The 24,127-nt window shown below is 43.7% G+C and overlaps 1 protein-coding gene across 1 annotated transcript in view; it reads left to right on the top strand.

Moving 5' to 3' along the window:
* The window catches only part of CACNA1E (calcium voltage-gated channel subunit alpha1 E), a 327,543-nt gene that overhangs the window by 256,219 nt on the left and 47,197 nt on the right, over positions 1 to 24,127 (top strand). Inside the window, exons 25-35 of the mRNA XM_088673714.1 lie at positions 5,020 to 5,116; positions 6,579 to 6,739; positions 10,813 to 10,950; positions 12,063 to 12,264; positions 12,866 to 13,030; positions 15,040 to 15,150; positions 16,537 to 16,620; positions 16,855 to 16,980; positions 20,360 to 20,425; positions 21,256 to 21,347; positions 23,520 to 23,685. Coding sequence (XP_088529840.1) covers positions 5,020 to 5,116; positions 6,579 to 6,739; positions 10,813 to 10,950; positions 12,063 to 12,264; positions 12,866 to 13,030; positions 15,040 to 15,150; positions 16,537 to 16,620; positions 16,855 to 16,980; positions 20,360 to 20,425; positions 21,256 to 21,347; positions 23,520 to 23,685 — 1,408 coding nt within the window. The remainder of the gene's footprint in view (positions 1 to 5,019; positions 5,117 to 6,578; positions 6,740 to 10,812; positions 10,951 to 12,062; positions 12,265 to 12,865; positions 13,031 to 15,039; positions 15,151 to 16,536; positions 16,621 to 16,854; positions 16,981 to 20,359; positions 20,426 to 21,255; positions 21,348 to 23,519; positions 23,686 to 24,127) is intronic.

Raw genomic sequence — 24,127 nt, forward strand, 5'->3', positions numbered from 1 at the left:
CCATGGCTTCAAGTTACAAGAAAGGAGATTCTGACGAAACATTTGTAAAAACTTTCTGACAGTAAGAGCTGTTCAGCAGTGGAACAGACTCCCACGAGACGTGGTAGACTCTCCTTCCTTGGAGGTTTTTAAACAGAGGTTGGGTGGCCATCTGCCATGGATGCTTTCGCCAAGATTCCTGCATTGCATGGGGTTGGACTAGATGACCCTCGGGTCCCTTCCAGCTCTAAGATTCTGTTTTTCTAACTCACTTGGGTGGGCATATCTTAACGTTTTTGCAGCCTATATTTCCATGCTTTACTTTGCTGCCTATTCTGTGATTTTAAATCTCCGCTGGGGTTCTCTCACCAAAGTATACTTTCCCCAGACTTGGACCTTGGCATCCAGGAATTCTCTTCCTTTTATATTTTTTCCCCTCAAACCAACAGAAAAATGGGGAAGGGAATGGGCTCAGTTGGGCCCCCTTCTCTTTTGCTTCTGGGTTGGGCAGCTCTCACAAAGCTTGTCACAATGTTAGTTGAAGCCATGCAAGGCAAGGGAAAGTTGAGCTGGGGAAGATCGACAACTGCTACTTCTCCTTTGGATTGAGACTGTGGACGGTGTCTTTGCTGCCCAGGCATGAACATGTGGGTGGGCTCTGCCAGGAAGGGCCAGGGTTTATCTGCCCTGCCTCCACTAGAGACTGGATAGCACCTCATATTTCTTCTTCCCTCCTCCCCTATTCACAGACTTTATGGGGAGGGAGGAAACTGGGCAGTGTTGCCAACTTAACCAAACAAATCTAGCTCAATCTGTTCCTCTGTGTGCCCTATTTCACCTCCGCTGAGTCTTTGTTTCCCTCCAAGTGTGTGATGTGTTTGCCATGCCTGTGGACATGTTTGTGTTTTTTGTAAATGAGTCACATCCCATGATTTGCTTCATCATAGTGAGGTGACAGAAGATGAAAAGCTTGAGGTTTTGGATCCATAGTATTTCTTGCCAACACACTGCATATCACAATCTTGACTTTAAACCAGATGTAATCTACACCTCCATGAACTCAAATAGAGAGAACAATGGTATTCGTACCAACCGTTGCAGAAATAATACCCTCTTAAAAGAAGAAAACTCTGCTTTAGCCTCAAAATTGAATGATTGAATTAATTAGCAGATAAATTCAGCTGAATGAGTTTGGAGAAGGTATTTATTACAATATATTTAGATTTTGGTCAACACGGTTGTGGAATCTCCACACATTTAAAAAAAAAGTTGTGAAAATGCTTTTAAAAAATGTTTTGAAAAATACATTGAATTTTGCACCACGCACTGTCGCCATCTAGTGTCATATTTGTGTATTGCACTTTACAACACCGTTAAAATGTTTTATTTGCAGCTCTGTAGTTGAGTCCCAAGTAAGCAAGATTTTTATCTTCCCCTGGGCTATTAGTGCTGGAATTATGCAAGTTTTCAAGTTTCATATAATTCTACATATGCTCCTGAAATAGTGGTACTTGCCCGATAGAGTCCTGTGTAATTCAAAAGCTTTCATATTTCTATACCAAAAGTCCAATTATATTGCCCGGGAAATTTTCTGTTTCTTTTGAATGAGCAGGCCTTGTTTTATAGACTTCTGCCACCTGTTGCAGATGTCAGTTTCAGGAATACAGCTTTCTCAAAGAGGACAGAAACATCTCTCCTTCCCAGCTTCCCTGTCTATTATTGCAGTAGGCAGTTACTTGCTCACAATTTAGTGAATGCGGTGAGATTTGAATGGAGGATTTTGAAGCTCGCGGTCTTGTCTCTGCTTGCATGACTAGTTTTTCTATTCCTGCCTTGCTTCTCCATTCTCGGCATACATGCAGGCCAGTTATGTGCCTGTTTCCTTTAAAGTAAGGCCTGCCGGGCTCAGTGAGATTTAACTGCTAAATCTCTGTCTTTCTCAGAGCTGATGAACAATTTGATCGCCCAGAAGCCTGCATGCAGCTTAAAGTATACTAAATACTTGGCTTTTAATCGAAGTCTGAAGCGAAGCTGCATAACTGCGTTCTCCAAAAGCTTTACTTGATTTCTGGGTTGCCCCCACTGCCGCTGCCGCAGTACTTGGCTTTGAAGCCTGGTATAGAATGTTGACCCCAAATTTATTGTCTGGAGTGGGGCTCTGGGCTCATGTCCCAAACCTTTTAAATACCTAGTAATGCTCTCTCCAGTCAGATGAGAAACGACACTGATCAAGCTGTTCAGATAATGGAAAAAGGGTGGGGCGTGGGTCTGGCATTACGGATCGGCAACCATTTCTGAGGGATGCACACATCACCCGCTGGCACGAGAACTGCGCCCTCTAGAAATGGATCCCTGTCCCCTTGCAAGTATTGCCCTTGCTAAATCATGGTGAAAGGGCTTTGCCTTTCTGGTGGAAATTTGGCATGGCAGGCTGCTGTGAAGAGGAGGAGGAGAGGGCAGGAAATTTCCCCTTAAGCTAACTTAAAGATAACACCCTCTTGTGATCCAAGCCCAGTTGTGGACAATGCCCCACTTTCCCAGCAGTCCTCTCACATGCTCCAGAAAGGCTTTTGGGGAGCTGCCAGGGGAGAGAGGCATAGCTGCCAAGTCTCCCGTTTTCCCTGGGAAATCCCCGTTTTTCCAGCTGTTCCTAGCTGAAAAAACGGTTTTTTTCCCCTGGTTTATTCTGGCGTGACGGTCATTTTGGAACTGGGCGGAGCATGCTCAGAAGCGACTTTTGATGCTGCTCTGCCCAGTTCCAAAATGGCTGCAGTGCGACTTCTGGCGCGGCGGCCATTTTGGTACTGGGCAAAGCGGCATCAAAAGTCACTTGTGAGCATGCTCCGCCCAGTTCCAAAATGGCGGCAGCGCTACTTTTGGTCTGCTATTTCTGGCCCGGTCCCTTATTTCTCTGACAGCAACTTGGCAAGTATGGAGAGAGGGGCAGGAAACTTCCCTTCCGTGAACTTTAAGTCCTCCTCCCCTCTGCACCCCATGAGTAGGTTGGGTTGGAAATGTGTTCAGTTCGGTCATTCTCATGCATGGAAGACTCTAACCACATGCCTCTACTTATCCTTGCATGCCACTATATATAAGAAAGAGGTGGCTATTTATGTGTTATAATCAGTGCTTTTTGCTATTTAAAAAATGTTTAGGGGTACTCTCCTTTTGACTCAAGAAAATCACCATTTTATACTTCAAATCAGGGGAAATAAATACAGTAAATGGACAAAAGTACAAAGAACATGCATTACCTCATATGGCACAGCTGACAGCTCCCACTGACTTCCACATGGGCATGAGGTTGTGAGCATGAGCATCTTCCTGACTTTCATCAGTAAAACACCACACATCCACATCCCACACTGCTTCACACATTAAATGCTCGCTTCCGTCTGAGGCTCAGGAAACACCGGGAAATGAAATGAAGTCATTATTGGAGGTGGTAACAATGAAACTGATCAATCACCGTGCTGGATTCATAGCTGCCAAGTACCCCGTTTTCTCTGGAAAACCCCCGATTTTACTTACCTTTTCCCGGTGGTCCCCCGTATCACTTCGTCTCCCATTTTTCTCCGTTATTTTCTCCTGCCGGCGGCCATTTTTTTTCTTTCCGATTTGCCCTTCTATGGGCACCAAAAATGGCCACCGCCGGTTTCAAAAGTCGCATCTACGCATGTCCGGAAGTGCATAGACGTGACTTCCGGTGTCGGCGGCGGCCATTTTTGGTGCCCATAGATGGGTGGAGCGACACCGGAAGTTGCGTCGACGCACTTCCTGATACGCGTACAAGCGACTTTCGAAGCCGGCGGAGGCCATTTTTGGTGCCCATAGAAGGGCAAAGCGACACCGGAAGTTACTTCAATGCAACTTCTGGTGTCACACGACTGCCGGTCCCGAATTCTGCAGTCCGGGACTTGGAAGGTAAGGCTGGATTCCAACTCCTATTTCACACATTAAACGCTCGCTTCCGTCTGAGACTTGGGAAACACCGTGACAGGAAATGAGGCCGCCATCGGTGGTAGCAATGGAACTCACGATCCACTGTGCTAGAGAAGAAACTAATTTTTTTTAAAAAAAAAAAGTTTCTTCTCCCGTCAGATTCACAAAATATTTAGGGATATGCGTTCCCCCAGAAGAAAAAAGCACTGGTTATAATTATAGATTATTACACCAATAGAACTGTTTTTTAATGCATGCTGGGAAAGAGACATTTTTTACTGCTGCCATTTGATGAAAAGAGAGAGCAAGAGAATTGCTGACCTACCTGGCATGTGAGCTTAGGACACCAAAGCATGGTCGCATGATGCCTTTGCGGCAGATGGCCTAACTCAGCAGGAGTGCAGGTCACCTGTTTTAACCTTGCTTTCTCGCTCTTTTCGCACAATAACAGGCAGTCGTTGCAAGCGTTAAGGGAGCACTAAAAGCTGTTGCCTGGTTTGTTTGCTTTTTAATGGTTTCAGGCTGCCTGATGCTCGTGGACATGGTTTCCATAACTTCGATTTTAAAATCTGTTCCTACTGTATTGTGATTTAAACACTGCCCCGTGGTTTTCACACAGCATTCTGCAAAACCCAGCGATCCTGCAATGAGAGCATCGCTGGGAGCAGGCAAGCTTCCCAGTATGACAGCCTGTTCACCAATACCAGTTTCCAAACTGGCAGCAGCAAAATTGCTGGGAATGTCCCGAGCGGTGGGGTAAATCCCACCAATGCTCGCCAGTGCCATACGTTGCATGAGTTGTGTCCCCTCCAGAATCTCTGGCAACACGCAATGCTTCCTCAACTGGAACATCTGCATGAAAGGTGCTCTCTGTGTTGAAAACCACGGAGTAGTGCAATATTATTAATGTGTTTTCTAACCCCACCCAGAAGGTCAAGTGTGATCCAGTTTTTTCAACCTGTGCACATGTCAGAAAGTAATAATTTGCCGCAGCATCGCACTGAGTTCAGTCTGTGTTTTTGAGGGGTTCATATTGTTCTCTTCCTTTTGTTTTGTTTTATTGTTTTGGGCGGGTTTATTCTCCTCTCAACTGTACAGGTCAAACAAAGGTCGGGACATAAAAACTATTAAGTCTCTGCGTGTTCTACGAGTCTTGAGGCCTTTGAAGACCATCAAGCGGTTGCCCAAACTCAAGGTATTATTGCTTTGACTTGTGATATTCCCTCAGATGAGTCACCTTTGTTCAGAGCAAGATGCCCCCTGAGCAATGTAGGGCAGTCGCTGCCATTGCCAGCTGCCTTTTTCGTTAAGAGAACACTTGTTCTGCTAGCATATATAGCTGCCAAGTCTCCTGTTTTCCCCGGGAAATCCCCGTTTTCCCAGCTGTTCCTAGCTGAAAAAACAGATTTTTTTGTTTTCCCCTGGTTTATTCTGGCGCGGCGGCCATTTTGGAACTGGGCGGAGCATGCTCAGAAGCGACTTTTGATGCTGCTCTGCCCAGTTCCAAAATGGCTGCAGTGCGACTTCTGGCGCAGTGGCCATTTTGGAACTGGGCAAAGCAGCATCAAAAGTCACTTCTAAGCATGCTCCGCCCAGTTCTAAAATGGCGGCAGCGCTACTTCCAGTCTGCTATTTCCGGCCCGGTCCCTTATTTCTCTGACAGCAACTTCGCAGGTATGCTAGCATAACAAAGAGCAGTGGAGAACAGTGATCTTATCCCACTAATGGTTGTGCAGAATAGGAAGATTCGGCAGGTAGAATTCAAGCAGATCTGGATTACCAAGTTTTAGTTGGTGTACATATCATTGTAGCTGCCATGTCTGCTTCCCAACGGAATCCTGGGGACTGTCGTTTGAAGAGGATGTTACAGACCTCTACCCCTGCTTGCAAAACTACAGATCCTTAGATCGCCTTGCAGTGACTGTTTAACATCTGCAGTGAAAAGATACGCCTTTTGTTTTGCAGCGATGAGAGGAGCTTTACCTGCTCAAATAGCTCTTACAGGAGCCTCTGTCACCCTCTGCACTGCCTGAGACACTGGTTAGGCCTGTTCTTCCTTGATTTGCACTTAAGGAGGCTTACAGGAAAGGAGACAGATTTTTGTACAGCCAAACTAGGAATGCACTGACGAAGGAGATTAAAGTGGCAAAACGAACCTATGATTCAGAGTCAATTGTCAACAGGGACTCGGCTACTCTTTGGAAGAATTTACAGAACATTACTGAATATAAAAGGACATCTTCTTCTGCTCCAGAGAGTCAAAAAAATGGCAAACGACCTGAATCAGTTTTATAGCAGGTTCGAAAGTCAAGCATTATCAGCTAGTGCCATTGAGTTGGCGCCAGAGGCACCAATAACCACCTCAACCTGTTCTGAGGTCACTCCGCTGGTGATCTTGAAATAGTGTTCTGCACACTTTGTATAAAGTACTTTTACATTGCAATGTAGCCGAAACAAAATTCCAAGTACTTGAAATTAGTACTTGGAATGAGTACTTGGCCAATAAATTATTATTCTATTCTATTGTATTCTATTCTGTACGTGCTGCTCGCCTTGATGCGGGTGAAGAAAATGCTTTGACAAACGAGGCCATTTGTGTCCATGGTTGTTTTTCCCTATGATTAAATCGCACGCTTTGGGTTTGCCTCCCCTCTCAGGCCGTCTTTGACTGCGTTGTAACTTCGCTGAAGAACGTCTTCAACATCCTCATTGTCTACAAGCTCTTCATGTTCATCTTTGCGGTCATCGCCGTTCAGCTCTTCAAGGGCAAATTCTTCTATTGTACGGACAGTTCAAAAGATACAGAGAAAGACTGCATGTAAGTACAGCACAAAGCATCTAGCATGCATCGCGACACAATGACACTTACCTCTGGTTGGGCGCCTTTGCAGGACGGCACCAGCATCAGCCCAGGATCCGGTGGGTACGCTGGAGGTAAGGGGTTTCCCCCGACCTGGGTGAGCCCTTTGACCAATGGCAGGCAGGTTGTGGTGCTGGCCCCGCCCCTGAGATGGATTGCACTGAGCCACCAGACTTCGCCCCAACCACCCCATGGACATCATATATATTTAGAATGATGTCCACCCCATGGACATCATAAACAGTGGTACCTCTACTTACGAATGTTTCTACTTATGAATGGAGCTCCGTCCGCCATCTTGGGTGTGGTTTAGATAGGATTTTTTTCTACTTACAAATTTTAGATAGGGTTGCTTCGACTTCCTAATTTTTTCTCCCAAGGCATTCCTATGGGATTCGAATTACAATTTTTTTCGACTTACGAATGTGCGTTTGGAATGCATTAAATTCATAAGTAGAGGTACCACTGTATTTACAATTTCAAATACTCATTCTTATTAATCAATGACTTCCCTTCTTCTCTTTCCATGGTTCATTTTACATATCTTAAATCCCTGCATATTTTACAAAAACTATACCAATCAATATTCCATTATTGCATCCATCAAAACTTAATTACACGGTTGATTTTTTCTTAATGCTGCCAGCGTTTTCAGCTGTACACAATTATTTTCCATATATTCAATAAACATTATCCAATCCTCTTTAAAAGTATGTTCTTCTTGTTCTCGTATTCTATTTGTCAAGTCTGCAAGTTGTGCATATTCTGTCAACTTAAGTTGCGATTCTTCTTTGGTTGGGGCTTCACTCGTTTTCCATTTTTGGGCTAGCAAAACACGGGCCACAGTTGTTGTGGGAATGTTCAGGAATGCGGATGAGGAAATATTGTCTAATATGTCCTATCCTAGCTTGTGTTAACAAGCTTCAAACTTAGCAGTTTTACATTCCCCTTCGAAACACAGCAGAAACGGTTGCGCAGGCTTGCTAAAGCCTCTAAAATAGCATATACTCCTGGTATATTCCCCTTTATCCCTCTTAAAAGAAAAGACACAACACAGTGCTCTTTAAAAGTATGGAAAGAGTTTACTCACGAGACATCCTGAGTTAACAGCACAATCTCAGAAGGCAGGCTGGCTTAGAAAAAGTAATATTATACATGTGGAGTCTACTCATATGGAGTGAGACTCCATTTTCCTCTCTTGGCTGGAAGCCGAGAGAGGATCTCTCACTAAGATGTGGTCAGTTTGAGTGCTTAGTCAAAAGAGAGAGAACATGGCCGCTGCCCTGTCCTTATATTTTACCTGGACATGGGTGGAGCCATGTCCATCTCATTTACATGTAGAGGAAGTCAGCCAGAGCAGTAGATAACAGGAAGTTTCAACTCACTGGCTAGACATCCCTTAATGTGGACACTCTAGGAAGTGTTGTGATTTGACTGCCATGAGTAATATATCCCACAGTTGTTGCATACATAAATAACCTTTTCTGACACCTGGGAATTTCAGTCTGGATTATCCCCAACAGAAAGGACTCTGGGTTTTTTGGTAAAGTAATTGTAAACATTTTTTTTCAATTCATTATAGATCATTTCCAAATACTCTTTCACCCTTTCACCCCATGCACATTTAAACCCGGGGGCCTTCTCCAGTTCCTCATCCAGTTCATCCCTTTCAACTCCTCAGTTCTAGGATGCTATGACCCAAGGTCCATAACTGGAGGAAACAGCCTCCAAAACTCCCAGTAGAAGCATGGACTCTTATCCTCATTTTTCTTTATAGCAGGAGGCTTGATCTTGATCTGTCGGTTTTATCTTCCTTCAGGTTGCACTAATCCTGCTGTGGTGGAGCAAGGACGGACACCCAGGTCTTACCTGTAATCTCCCTGCTCTAAACCACACCTGGATGCAAACCCCACTGCAAGACACAGCCTATCTGGGCCTGCCTCAGTTCCAGAGGGCGCTGGAAGGTCTGTTTTTGGAGTGAAAGAGGCTCATGGGGAGGGAAGATGAAGCATCCTGGAATCGGCTGCCTGCCGCCCTGTAGTCCTCTCCTCACTTCCATCGGCACTTCTGCCCCCAACTCAGCACCCTTCCTATACTAAAAGCCTGGGCGGTGTGAAAGTGACTTTGGGAAAAAGACTGTGGGGAGGTGATTGGCAACCAGGGGGAGCATTTAAGAATTTCCTCTCCCTGCGTGATGTGTTTCACACCTGATTACTCTAGGAGTCATCCACCCCCCTGCTTTGGGCAGGACCAGTTGTAACACAGGCTGCCACCACCAACACATAAACATGGGTTCTGCACTTACAGTATTGTCCCACCTTTGGTTGTCTTCTTCCTGCTTCTCCCCTCTCTCACTCTCTTTAATTTTTTATATTGCTTATTTGTTTTTCAAATCAAAGTTTTACAATCCCCATATCCAATATATAACATAGAAACAAGATTCCAAGGAATCTCCTGGACTTCCCTCCTCCCCTTTGTGAGTCCTATTGTTAATCATTTCCTCCTGCATCTTTTATAATGAGCCAAATCTTTTACATCTCCATTACGTCCAAAAGTCACCATTAAACTACAAGTGTTATTCCAGTCCTGCTTACAGTTGTAACTGTTTACAATTGTTTTTAAGAAAAATGGCGCTGTGGGCTAAACCACTGAGCCTAGGGCTTGCTGATGAGAAGGTCGGCGGTTCGAATCCCCGCGATGGGGTGAGCTCCCGTTGCTTGGTCCCAGCTCCTGCCAACCTAGCAGTTCGAAAGCACATCAAAATGCAAGTAGTTAAATAGGAACCACTACAGCGGGAAGGTAAACGGCGTTTCCATGTGCTGCTCTGGTTTGCCAGAAGCGGCTTTGTCATGCTGGCCACATGACCTGGAAGCTGTACGCCGGCTCCCTCGGCCAATAATGCGAGATGAGCGCGCAACCCCAGAGTCGGTCACGACTGGACCTAATTGTCAGGGGTCCCTTTACCTTTATCCAATATATAACATAGAAACAAGATTCCAAGGAATCTCCTGGACGTCCTTCCTCCCCTTTGTAAGTCCTATTGTTAATCATTTCTTCCTGCGTCTTTTATAATAAGCCAAATCTTTTACATCTCCATTATAGTCATACCTCGGTTTAAGTACGCCTCGGTTTGAGTATTTTCAGTTTAAGTACTCCGCGGACCTGTCTGGAACGGATTAATCCACTTTCCATTACTTTCAATAGGAAAGTTCGCTTCAGGTTAAGTACGCTTCAGGTTAAGTACAGACTTCCGGAACCAATTACACTCATACCTCGGGTTAAGTATGCTTCAGGTTGAGTACTCCCGTCTGGAACAGATTAATCCACTTTCCATTACTTTCAATGGGAAAGTTCACTTCACGTTAAGTACGCTTCAGTTTAAGTACTCCATGGACCGTCTGGAATGGATTAATCCACTTTCCATTACTTTCAATAGGAAAGTTCGCTTCAGGTTAAGTACGCTTCGGGTTAAGTACAGACTTCCGGAACCAATTGTGTTTGTAAACCAAGGTACCACTGTATGTCCAAAATTCACCATTAAACTACAAGTGTTATTCCAGTCCTGCTTACAGTTGTAACTGTTTACAACTGTTTTTAAGATAAATTATATTCCCCACCCCACCCCCATTCTTTATTGGTCTTCCTGATTTCTGATTCTTCTGGTCATTTTTTGCCAATTCGGCATAATCCATCCACTTGATCTGCCCTTCTTCTCTGGTAGGGACTTTATTTTCTTTCCATCTCTGGGCCAATAGCATCCAAGCAGCTGTGGTCCTATACATAAAAAGTCTTTTTCTCCTCCCCCGGGATCCTCTTTCTTACTCTTACTTGGCCGAGGCAGGACTTAAGACACCCCTTTCAAGGAATGGAAAGGAAAGAATTAAATTGCCCCATATTATTATTGTCATTATTATTATTTATAAAATCTTATGTACCACGCTTCATCGAAGGATCGCAGGATTGTTTACAGTATCTTTCGCCCTGACAGTGCGGCAGCGAAAGGCTAATCGCCATCTCTCTCTACCTTACAGAGGCCACTATGTGGACCACGAGAAAAACACGATGGAAGTGAAATGCCGGAAATGGAAGCGCCACGAATTCCACTACGACAATATCATGTGGGCTCTTCTTACCCTCTTCACTGTCTCCACCGGAGAGGGGTGGCCACAGTGAGTATTTCCTTTCGCCCTTTCCAGTGTGGTTAGTAGCGGAAGCGTTTGAGCTTAGCCCTAACTCGTCCAAAACATAACGGAATGCCTGGTACATTTATGTTTAAGCGGCAAAATTAGTCGAGAGATTAAATGCTGCTTTCTTTAATTCTTTCATTTATTTGTTTGTGGTAATGAAGCAGGGACAGAACTCTGGATCAAGTTGCCCTCTCGTCCTGCAGAACTTGCAAACAAAAGTCTCCCATATCTACCTGTCCAGCTTAGCTGCCAACAGCATTAACTTTAGTGTCGCCAGCCCAGTCCTGTGGAATGCTCTGCAAACAGAGATTCAACAGGCGCCTTCTGTTTCAACCTTTAAACAGCTAAAATTTTAATGCTGTTTTTATGCTGTTTTTAAGTTGCATTTTAATCAATGTTTTATATTTGCTGTTAGCCGCCCTGAGCCCGGTTTTTAAACCAGGAAGCCCGTGTTATAAATATATTATTATTATTATTATTATTATTATTATTATTATTATTATTATTATTATTAAAAACCTTTCTAAGCCACAAGGTTATGCTGGCGATTCAGGAAACACCTTTCCATAATGGTTAGTTGGTGGGCTCTGGTTTTAAAAATTCTTGACATGTTTTTTATGACCTATAATTATTGTTGTAAACCACAATGGTGTGGTGTTTTTTTTTACACGGCGGCATATAAATATTTTTCGAAAATCAATAGATGTGTAGATAGGCTGTTAAACTGGGCCGCATGTTATTTCTGTGCAGTGTTCTCCTAGGAATGCTCTGAGGATGGTTGAGCCATCAGCAAAGGGTAGATGATCGCTTAATCAGTAGAGCGTGAGACTCTTAATCTCAGGGTCATGCGTTCGAATCCCATGTTGAGCAAAACATTCCTGCATTGCAGGGAGTTGAAATAGATGATTCTCGTGCTCCCTTCCGGTTTTATGATTCTATGTAACCCTTTGTGCTTTCTTTCTTTCTTTCTTTCTTTCTTTCTTTCTTTCTTTCTTTCTTTCTTTCTTTCTTTCTCTCTCTCTCTCTCTCTCTCTCTCTCTCTCTCTCTCTCTCTCTCTCTCTGTGTGTGTGTGTGTGTGTGTGTGTTTTCCCAGGGTTCTGCAGCATTCGGTGGATGTGACTGAGGAGGACCGTGGCCCCAGCCGCAGCAACCGCATGGAGATGTCCATTTTCTATGTGGTGTATTTTGTGGTCTTCCCTTTTTTCTTTGTGAACATCTTTGTGGCTCTCATCATCATCACTTTCCAGGAGCAAGGAGACAAAATGATGGAGGAGTGCAGCCTCGAGAAGAACGAGGTAATGCTACAGCGCAAATGGGGGCAGGCTCGTGGTGAGAGAGGGGTGGCATTGTTATTTATTGCTTGGGAAGCTAGGCAGATACTTCCAAAGCATTTTGAACATCTGGATTCCCACTATTCCAGAAGCTAGAAGTGTCTCATGATAAGTTGGGAAGGGGGTACTTTTGTGAGTTTGCAACAATACAATACAGTGGTGCCTCGCTAGACGGATTTAATTCGTTCTGTGAGTCAATTCGTTTTGCGAAAAATTCGTCTAGCGAATCCCATAAGAATGCATTGACATTTTTTTTGCCCATAGGAACGCATTAATTGAATTTCAATGCATTCCTATGGGAAACCGCGATTTGCTGGATGAATTTTTCACAAAATGAATTCGTCTAGCAAGGCAACCTCCGCTCGAAAAATCTCTTTGTTAAGCGAAAAATTCATCTTACAGGGCATTCGTCTAGCGAGGCACCACTGTAATTAGCAATGGGGGTAATAATTTGGATGCCAACTGACAGTCTTTATTCTTCTTCTTCTTCTTCTTCTTCTTCTTCTTCTTCTTCTTCTTCTTCTTCTTCTTCTTCTTCTTCTTCTTCTTCTTCTTCTTCTTCCAGAGAGCGTGCATTGACTTTGCCATCAGTGCCAAACCCCTCACCCGCTACATGCCGCAAAACCGGCACACCTTTCAGTACCGGGTCTGGCACTTTGTAGTCTCCCCATCGTTTGAGTACACCATTATGGCGATGATAGCGCTGAACACTGTGGTTCTAATGATGAAGGTGAGTGGAACCAGGGGCAACCTTGACCAGCTTCTGGCAATTACAGTGATCTGGCACAACCGGAAAGTTAACTTTTGAGCATGGTTGCCACCTGGGAGATGCCTCCTCTTCCCTCCTGATTCAGCTCCTTGGCTATAAAACAAAGCCATTGAGAATCATGAATGATGGGAAGCTCCCTTATAATGCACCTGAGAAGCATTTCTCTCAGATGGGGAACCTGGTGCCTTCCAGATGTCATTAGACTACAGTTCCCATCAGCCCTGACCATTAGAGCTGGGGATGATGGCAATGGGAAGTCTAGTAACACCTCGGGAGCCAGAGGTTCCCCACCCCTGGTCTAAACTGACTAATCACATCACTCTGTGGTCTTGGGCAAAGGTTCTTTCCCAGCCCTGCTCCCTATGAGTGCCAGGGATGGAAGATGGACCTTCTGCGTGCAACTTTAAGATCAAGAATTGTCCTCTTGTTGATCTTTTGTAAGTTACTCTGGGAGCCTTTGCTGGCTGAAGAGTGGGCTAAAAATGCATTAAATAAAAAGAAAGAAAGAATATGCTCTACCTCCAAGCAATGGTTTTTCCACACTTGGGGATGCAACTAAGGATCACTTTTATCCTATACAGTCATACCTCGGATCTCAAACGCCTTGACTCCCGAACGATCGAAACCCGGAAGTGAGTGTTCCGGTTTTCAAACGTTCTTTTGGAACCCGAATGTCTGACGTGGGTTCTGTGGCTTCTGATTGCCTGCAGGAGCTTTCTGCAGCCAATCAGAAGCCGTGCTTTGGTTTCCGAACGTTTTGGAAGTCAAATGGACTTCCGGAATGGATTCCGTTCGACTTCCAAAGTACAACTGCATTTTGGATGGACGTCTCAAATGATTTAAGCATACATACCTTAACTTAACTTAGGGACCCAGGTGGCGCTGTGGTCTAAACCACAGAGTCTAGGGCTTGCTGATCAGAAGGTCGGCGGTTCGAATCCCTGCAACGGGGTGAGCTCCCGTTGCTCAGTCCCAGCTCCTGCCCACCTAGCAGTTCGAAAGCACATCAAAGTGCAAGTAGATAAATAGGGACCACTCTGACGGGAAGGTAAACGGCGTTTCTGTGCGCTGCTCTGGTTCGCCAGAAGCAGCTTTGTCATGCTGGCCACATGACCCGGAAGCTGTCTGCAGACAAACGCCGGCTCCCTTGGCCTATAGAGCGAGATGAGCGCCGCAACCCCAGAGTCGGACACGACTGGACCTGATGGTCAGGGGCCCCTTTACCTTTACCTTTACCTTAACTTAAATAATTTGCATGTAAATGTGACCAGCACAAAAACATGGACCCTAAACACTTGTATACAGGAAGCCATCACTTCCTATGGGTCCCTATCAAGTGTACAGTTTTTGTTGAACCTGAGCTTGCTGCCATGCAACATGTGAAGTGTCCACCTAAAGCTTTTGCTGTTTGCCAATCTGTTTAGCAATAACATCATAAGACCACATTTGATGTGTTTTAATTGTACTTCCAAGTGTTTTCATAACTTCCCCTCATATGCGCATATTTATATGCGCAAGCGCAAGCGCGCACCCCATCAGTTATATTCTCATAGGTTGTGTAGCAACAGCCTTTCTTCTGTTCTACCAGCACCCTGTGGCAATTAATTCCACGGGCCTTTATCACTTGCCACACTTTGTAATCAGAATGGTTGTCCCATACAACTTCACAGTGAATGAAAAGCCGTGGAGCATCCCGAACTGGGTAAGGATGTTCAAACAAACTAGTTCTGTACAAGCCAGGCATTGTTACTCCAAATCAGAGAACTGTTTGTGCAGACGTTTCACTTGGTTTCTCCAAGATGTGTGGAGTTTTGTTTTTCTTTAGTTGCTAACTGAATTTTGCATCCAAATTACGCATGGGGAAATATAACTCTTGCAGGGGCCGGGAGACCTATTGGGTGGATGTTTTAATACAAGTGGGACCCAGGATATGATGACTTTTCCTTCTCTTTCTCTCTCCCTCTTGGCAGTACTATTCTGCTCCCTACACCTATGAACTAGCTCTGAAGTACCTGAACATTGCTTTTACCATGGTTTTCTCACTGGAATGTGTCCTGAAAATTATAGCTTTTGGCTTTCTGGTGAGTTACAGAGTTTGTAGGGGGTGGGGTGGGGATTGGGTTTTTGGTGATGGGCAACCTCATTTGCATCAAATAAAAATGCCCTGTACTGCTGGATCATATCAATTGTTTTTATCAAGTTAGTTAAGTATCATTTCTCCAACTTGCCCAAGTTTCCAGAAGTTTGAAGGAAAGCTACAAGAGATGTGGCTCTTGTTTGATCCCTGGGTATCCTACAAACTGGATGCCAGATTCTGGAGAGATATAGTTGACAAGGCCCCTGTAGAGCAAGTTATGTTTATGATCCATTGTACAATATATTTGACATGCATTTAGTAACTGGAATCTGTTAATGAGAATGTATGTGGTTTGACAGTGTTGAACTAGGATCTGTATGACCTCAATAAAAATCCCAGCTTTGTTTTAAGACAGGCTTCCTCAACCTCGGCCCTCCAGATGTTTTTGGCCTACAACTCCCATGATCCCTATCTACCAGGACCAGTGGTGAGGGATGATAGGAATTGTAGTCTCAAAACATCTGGAGGGCCGAGGTTGAGGAAGCCTGTTTTAAGATATTCCTTTAATCCAGGCATCCCCAAACTTTGGCCCTCCAGATGTTTTGGCCTACAACTCCCATGATCCCTATCTACCAGGACCAGTGGTGAGGGATGATAGGAATTGTAGTCTCAAAACATCTGGAGGGCCGAGGTTGAGGAAGCCTGTTTTAAGATATTCCTTTAATCCAGGCATCCCCAAACTTTGGCCCTCCAGATGTTTTGGCCTACAACTCCCATGATCCCTAGCTAAAAGGACCAGTGGTCAGGGATGATGGGAATTGTAGTCCAAAACATCTGGAGGGCCGAAGTTTGGGGATGCCTGCTTTAATCTCTTGTCTATTTCTTCTTTATTTCTCTCTCTTTCCCCCTGCTTTTCTTTCTCTCTCTCTTTTTCCTGTGTTCTTAGTGTATGTAGATCAATGTTTTAGTTTTGGACCCCACTTCCCCCCAAAAAAGATATTTGATATTAAGCTTTGCATGTCTCTTTATAAATCCTAATAATTCCCCCCCCCCATTTTTTAAAAAATTCCTTATGTTGCCTTGGCAAAAATGGGTGGCATATCCATTCTGACCCTTAGGTTTGGGGTGAATGTTGTGCCATGCCCCTCTTTGATGTGGGTCCAAGGTAGAACAGGAGGTGTCTGTTCCTTGAAGGCAGCCACCAACTAGAGTGAGTGCAAACCTGCCAAGAATGTGAATTCCATCGATAAATATAAACCACTTATAGTGAATGTACCTCATACAAATGTATGCTGTCCCTTGTTCATGGGATTGATTTCAGCTTCTCTTTGTATTTGCTGTTACTTGGATGTTCACTCCACTGTTTATTCTTCCCCCGATCTTCCCTCAGAATTATTTTCGTGACACCTGGAACATCTTTGATTTCATCACCGTGATTGGCAGCATTACAGAAATTATCTTGACGGACAGCAAGGTGAAATTCTCCTTCTTTCTATTGCCCCTCCTTTGAGGGAAAGTTTTTAATGACTGAGAGTGGCTGGGGAATGGGCCAGATGGGGCATGGTATAAATAATAATATATTATTATTGTTGTTGTTATTGTTGTCATTATTATTATTATTATTATTATTGGAATTCAGGGCACAGAGATAGGTGTGATGCTTTTGTTTAAATTGTTTGATCTCTCTTTCTCTCTGTATATTTTAAAGCTGGTCAATACCAGCAGCTTCAACATGAGCTTTCTGAAGTTGTTCCGGGCTGCCCGTCTCATCAAATTGCTCCGCCAAGGTTACACCATCCGCATTCTGCTGTGGACTTTTGTGCAGTCCTTCAAGGTAAAAAAAAAAAAGGCTGACCTCTCGTCTCCTTCCCAAGATTTGCGAATTAAAAACTCAGACTTGACATACACCTTCTCAGGGCACCTTTTGCGCAAAAGGTGGTCTGTGCTGCAAACCAGAGAATCCATCGTCCGCTAAGCGCATGTTTTGGGAGGGGAGGAGCTGTTCCTATGGAGTGCCCGATTTACATATAAGCTAAACAAGCTATAGCTTAGGGCCCCACTCGTTTGGCCTCCCCCACCCCAAAAAAAAAATTAAAGGAAAAAACCTGGACGTACATTTCCAAAATATAAGTTAAAAAACAAATAAAATAAAACCTACATACAGCAACAGTGTTTTGTGTTGTGTAGGCTCATGTTATGTAAGTAATGGGCCCCGCCTGCTAGCCTGCTCCCTAAAATATCACTGGTTTGCTCATTTCTATATACCGTATAAAGGCAAAGGTAAAGTGACCCCTGACCATTAGGTCCAGTTGTGACCGACCCTGGGGTTGCGCGCTCATCTCACATTATTGGCCGAGGGAGCCGGCGTACAGCTTCCAGGTCATGTGGCCAGCATGACAAAGCCGCTTCTGGCGAACCAGAGCAGCACACAGAAACACCGTTTACCTTCCCGCTGTAGCGGTCCCTATTTATCTACTTGCACTTTGACGTGCTTTCGAACTGCTAGGTTGGCAGGAGCTGGGACCGAATAACAGGAGCTCACCCCGTTGCAGGGATTCGAACCACCGACCTTCTGATCAGCAAGCCCTAGGCTCTGTGGTTTAGCCCACAGCGCCACCTGTGTCCCTTACCTTCCCACTGTAGCGGTTCCTATTTATCTACTTGCATTTTGACGTGCTTTCGAACTGCTAGGTTGGCAGGAGCTGGGACCGAGCAACGGGAGCTCACCCCGTCACAGGGATTCGAACCGCTGACCTTCTGATCAGCAAGCCCTAGGCTCAGTGGTTTAACCCGCAGCGCCACCTAGGGTGCCTATATTCTGCATGTGCAAGTGGCTTTAGATACCTACTAGATCCATAAATTGCCACATAGCATATATTCAACACAAAAAAACCAGTGAGAATTTGTTGTTGACAAAGGACAGCTGGACATATAAAGGGCCCCATTACCTTCAGTAGCTTAGGGCCTCATCAAACCGAAATCCGGCCCTGTTCCTATGCCAGCTAGCCCACACAACCTGGCAGGATTAACATGGGAGAATGAGATGTTATGTTGTGATACAGCAATTGTAGCTCTAACCTCTTCGGCTTTCTCAAGTTGCTTGAGTCATTCCTGGAAGCTTGCTGTGGAAAGATTTCCAGGAGGGTGACCAAGAATTCTGCCCAGACCTCCTCACTGTCTGTCCTGTGTTATGTGGTCCAAAAAGGATGCAGGATTCACTTGGAATAGCAGTTCCTTTTGCTCTCCCGTAACTGCAGAGAATGCCTCTCACACAGTCTTCCTCTGTCTTTGGTATGGATCAAAAAGACTTGATCCTTAGTCACATCCACCTGAACTAATGTTGCCTCCTTGCCCTATTCTCCCTGGCCTGTCCTGCAGCAAAGCTATCCTGCTGTAATTCGCAACAGGCCTCCTTTTCTACATATTTTAAGCTCTTGGGTGGTCGTGGTGGTGGGGGTTGTTTAGGGGGGGTTGTAAGGGGGAGGGGTTGTTGCTGTTTTTTATATCTTTTTATCTTTTTTAGATTTTATTATTATTATGTGGAAATTGTTTAATTTGGTTGTGATATATATATAATTTCTGTTTTACAATTTAGAATACTCATTTAAACATCCTTAAAAGATCGATGACTTCCATTCTTCTCTTTCCATGGTTCATTTTTGCATAGCATAAGTCCCTGCATATTTTACATAAACTAAACCATTCAGTATTCCATTATTACATCCATCAAAATTTATTTACACCGTTGAATTTATCTTAATGCTGCCAGCATTTTCAAGTGTACACAATCCCACCCCATACATTCAATAAAAAAATTCCAATCTTCTCTAAACATATTTGGCTGTGTGTTTTGATGTTTTGCTAGATTTGTAATGATGCAATTTATGTTATAAGCTGCCTTGGGCATGGGTTTTAGCTATGGAAAGGCAGCATACAAATAAAATTATGTATGTATGGAATGTATGTAAAATGAGAGACATACAGGGCTGGAAAGGATCAGAAAGCTTTTTCTTTCTTTCTTTTGCAATACTGTATAACCCCCTAGTTTATATGTTAGTAGTTGCCGCTTTTCCAATATGTTGCATCTGGAACACTCACTTCCAGATTTGCGGCGTTCGGGAGCCAAAACATTCGAGAACTAGCAGCAACAAACAGACAACACGGTAATGTTAGCAAAACAATGAAAAGGTAAACCACCGTGAAGTGCAAATATTTAAAAATATATGCACCGACAACCTTAACATATACAAGGAGTGGCCAGCTTCTTCCACGTTTCACAGGAATGGTTTCCTCAGGGGGCGGACTCTTTCTTAAGTAATAAATTTGTATAAATTTATATGATGCACCATAAATACTTATACATTTCTTTAAAACATTGTACAGAAATGCAACAGTTACTTACAAGGTTACAAGGTTAAATACAAGGTTACTGATTTACTGATTGAACCTTGTATTTAACCTTGTAAGTAACTGTTGCATTTTCATCATTCTTTGAGAATTGTGAGCTTCGGTAGTCTTGTTAAGCTTTTCCACATGAACCTTTGGTGAGTATTTTAAACATTTCTGTACAATGTATTAAAGAAATGTATAAGTATTTATGGCGCATCATATAAATTTATACAAATTTATTACTTAAGAAAGAGTCCGCCCCCTGAGGAAACCATTCCTGTGAAACGGGGAAGAAGCTGGCCACCCGTCAGATGAGATAAGAACGCATGGAAAGAGATAAGAATGCATGATACATCATAGCACTTTACTATCGGACTTGATTATTGCACTTTATACTGTACTTTTAAGACTTTGACCATGAGATTTTGTACACATTTTTGAAACTCCTTGTATATGTGAAGGTTGTTGGTGCATATATTTTTAAAAACATTCGAGAACTAAGCTGGTCAAAAAGCAAGGTTTGACTGTATATGCCACCTTGAGTTCTTTGGTGGAAAGGTGGGATATAAATGCAATAAATAATAATAACAATAAAAGCCACCATTTTGCTGTAGATCGAAGTGAGCTAACTCACCAGATTTCAAAGGAAAACAAAATGCTTGCCTTTTTGTTTGTTTGAGCTTATTATTTGAATGATTTTTTTTTAAAAAAATGCCGGTGTTAAACAACTTGGGCACCTCAATGTCCAGGCAAAAATACAAGATACTTTAAATAACTGCTGTGCATTTAATACAACAGAACCTTTCATTGTTTGCATCTTTCAGGCCCTCCCCTATGTCTGTCTCCTGATTGCAATGCTCTTCTTCATTTATGCCATCATTGGGATGCAGGTAAGGCCCCATCTGAAAGACCCAAGACTCTGCGTTTGGCAGGTAAAGGAGCTAGAGGCTGTTTATGAGATTTGAGGACAGAATATATCGCTAATGAATGCTGTAATAATAGTTACCATCAGGTGCTCAATTTATTTATTCAATCATAATAATAAGAATATATTTATACCCTGCCCATCTGTCTGGGTTTCCCCAGCCACTCTGGGCGGTTCCCAACAGAATATTAAAAACATGATAAAACATCAAACATTAAAAACTTCCCTAAACAGGGCTGCCTTCAGATGTCTTCTAAAAGTAAGGTAGTTGTTTATTTCCTTGACATCTGTTGGTAGGACATTCCACTAATGAGAAGGCCCTCTGCCTCCCCCCCCCCGTAACCTCACTTCTCGCAGGGAGGGAACTGCCAGAAGGCCCTCGGAGCTGGACCTCAGTGTCCAGGCTGAACGATGGGGGTGGAGACGCTCCTTCAGGTATACTGGACGGAGGCTGTTTAGGGCTTTAAAGGTCAGCACCAACACTTTGAATTGTGCCCAGAAATGTACTGGGAGCCAATGTAGGTCTTTCAAGACCGGTGTTATGTGGTCTCGGCAGCCACTCCCAGGTAAAAACTCCCAAGTAAAACTCGGCAGCCACTCCCAAGTAAAAACGGGGGTTTCCCGGGGAAAACGGGGTACTTGGCAGCTATGGCCCTAGTGCCATGGGACTTCGGAGGAAATGAAATAAAGAGGTGGTCAGGACTTTGTACACTTCATATTAACCCAACTGGGAGATTGCTGTATTTGTCATTGTCAAATCTTCTCTACTAGATTGTCATTTCTCTGTGCTTTCAGGTTTTTGGGAATATCAAACTAGATGAAGAAAGCCACATTAATCGTCACAACAATTTCCGCAGCTTTCTGGGCTCACTGATGCTTCTTTTCAGGTAAATGGACTTTTAACACTCATACAAGGATTCATTCCAATGTTTTAGGTTGAAATGTGACATTGCCTTTACTGGTATGATTTCAAAAAGTTTTTGGAATCTGATCTGAAAAATAACTGCCTATCCGTCTACTTGCTGCCAAGCCTAAGGAGGGGATCGGTAAAGTTCCCCTTTGGGCCCAGCTTACCTAGAAAGGACAGTTTGACCCCAAAGGGCTTTGTGGACAATATGTACTGTTTCTTCTAGCTGAACTAACAGGCAGGACTTACAAGAGTTTGGATCTCTTAATGAGTTTGTAGCTGTAGTCACTTCCTAACTTTTGACTCCAATTAACTCGAGTGGCGATGTGGTCTAAACCACCAAGCCTCTCGGGCTTGCTGATCAGAAGGTCGGCGGTTTGAATCCCCACGGCAGGGTGAGCTCTCATTGTTCGGTCCCTGCTCCTGCCAACCTAGCAGCTTGAAAGCACGTCAAAGTGCAAGTAGATAAATAGGTACCGCTCCGGCGGGAAGGTAAATGGCGTTTCTGTGCGCTCTGGCTTCCGTTACGGTGTCCCATTGCGCCAGAAGCGGTTTAGTCTTGCTGGCCACATGACCCGGAAAGCTGTCTGTGGACAAACGCCGGCTCCCTTGGCCTGAAAGCGTGATGAGCACGGCAACCCCATAGTTGCCTTTGACTGGACTTAACCGTCCAGGGCTCCTTTACCATTTCTTTACCTTAATGCCAATACATGGTAAAACCTTTCATTGCCAAAGTTGGAGACACAGCTATCCTGCTAGAATGACCACCACTACATATAATTAGCATCCCATGCACAACCCGCCTCCGCCCCCGATTGGATCTAATTATCCATTATGTCAAGTGTCCTCCCTCTCTTCTTTCTAATTGAATGTAATCAAATCAATAAGATAATAATGACATAATGACATCCTATGCTCAATTTTACATTGACTATTTTGAAATGGCATTTGCACCAGCTTTGGAAGGCATCCTGATAATTGATGAGCACACCCACCCACACCCTGGGGGTCCCTGGTCAGCATAAAAGACTTCCAAATAACTTACCAGCTTCACTGGATGTGGAATCAAATATGGGATCTTCATAAACTATCTGAATAAAGTAGTTTAATTGGTCCAGCAGTGCAGACTGTCCTTGTGTGGGTTACAGTGGTGCCTCGCAAGATGAATTTAATTCATTCCGCGAGTCAATTCGATTTGTGAAAAATTCATTTTGCGATACGCGGTTTCCCATAGGAACGCATTGAAATTTCTTTTTTTGCCCATAGGAACGCATTAATTAAATTTCAATGCATATGACGAAACATGACAAGTGGATAAATTCATAGGATACATGAGAAATGGCAGAAACTTGAATATAGAAATCTGAAATAAGGTTGAAGAGACTGACAATAGTAGACTTATGGCTTTAAGCGTAAAGAAAGATAAACTGCATAAGTATAAAATTAGAACTCAAAAAGACGGGTGAAGGTAAGGTGGAAGTCAAATTTTAAAAACAAATAGTGTAAAGATGAATGATGCGATTCCCCCCCCCTAGTTTTTGTGTAGTGATTCCCGATGTTTGTTTTCTCCCTTTCCCTTTTCCTTTTCCTTTTTTTTCTTCTTTTTTTCTTTTTGAAGTATGAAAAAAGTGAATGGAAATGTAATATATACAAAATGTAATTGAAATACTGTTTCTTAGATATTAATATTGAAAACTGAATAAAAATTATTTGAAAAAAAAATTCAATGCATTCTTATGGGAAACCGCGATTTGCAGGACGAATTTTTCACAAATCGAATTCGTCTTGCGAGTCTCCATCAGATCGCAAGACGCATTCGTCTTGCGAAAAATTCGTCTTGCAGGGCATTCGTCTTGCGAGGTACCACTGTAATTGTCGCTCTCCTTCCCTGCCACTAATGCCCCTATTTGTGTGACACTACATGGTGCATGAACTAGGACCACTGCTTTTTTGGGACAGCAGATCCTACAGTATCCCCCCACACACACACACACCTGCCACACACAGACACTCTAAACTACTGCTGGAATCAAATCACAGTCTGCTCCGATGTGGCTATGTCTTCCTCTGATGCAAGAAGCAATTACTGTAATTGCGAGGGATTTGGTGAACGAAGCAGTAAACCTGGAAGATGTGTTTGTTCTGCGTGCAGGAGCGCCACAGGGGAAGCATGGCAGGAGATCATGCTTTCATGCCTGGAAGGTAAAGGATGTGAGTCGGACACCACAGCGACATCTGGGCAGAACGAGAACGAGCGATGTGGCACAAATCTGGCATACGTATACTTTGTCTCCTTTATCTTCTTCTGCTCCTTTTTGGTGAGTTCCACTTTCCTTCCCCTTTACCCCTAATGGAATCAGGAAGGATCCTCCACATGGAACAGAGAGAAAGGATTTCGCTGTCATTGTGCCACATGCAGGAACCAACTTGGCAGTATTTTTCTTTTCTTTTTCTCCATCTATTTACTTTCCCCTCTGCTCTCTTCTGTCTCCGCTTAAATTTTGGTTTCTCTCAGTTTCTCATCTTTCCAAACTTAAAACTCGGATTGCAATATTTCCACATAGGTTTGCAGTGGTGTTTTTTTTAAGGGTCTCGTGAAAATAGGTCAGGATCCTAGTGCACATTTCTCCCAACAGACACATGTTTGTTTGCAACTTTGCCTGATGCACACAGTTTTTTTTGCAAGCGATTTCCTCTAATAACATACCTTTCTCTATGTCGTTTTCACTAATATATGGAATTTAACCACATGTTCCCCCA

Source organism: Zootoca vivipara, chromosome 7, assembly GCF_965207765.1.
Source record: "Zootoca vivipara chromosome 7, rZooViv2.hap1.1, whole genome shotgun sequence".
Lineage (NCBI taxonomy): Eukaryota > Metazoa > Chordata > Lepidosauria > Squamata > Lacertidae > Zootoca > Zootoca vivipara.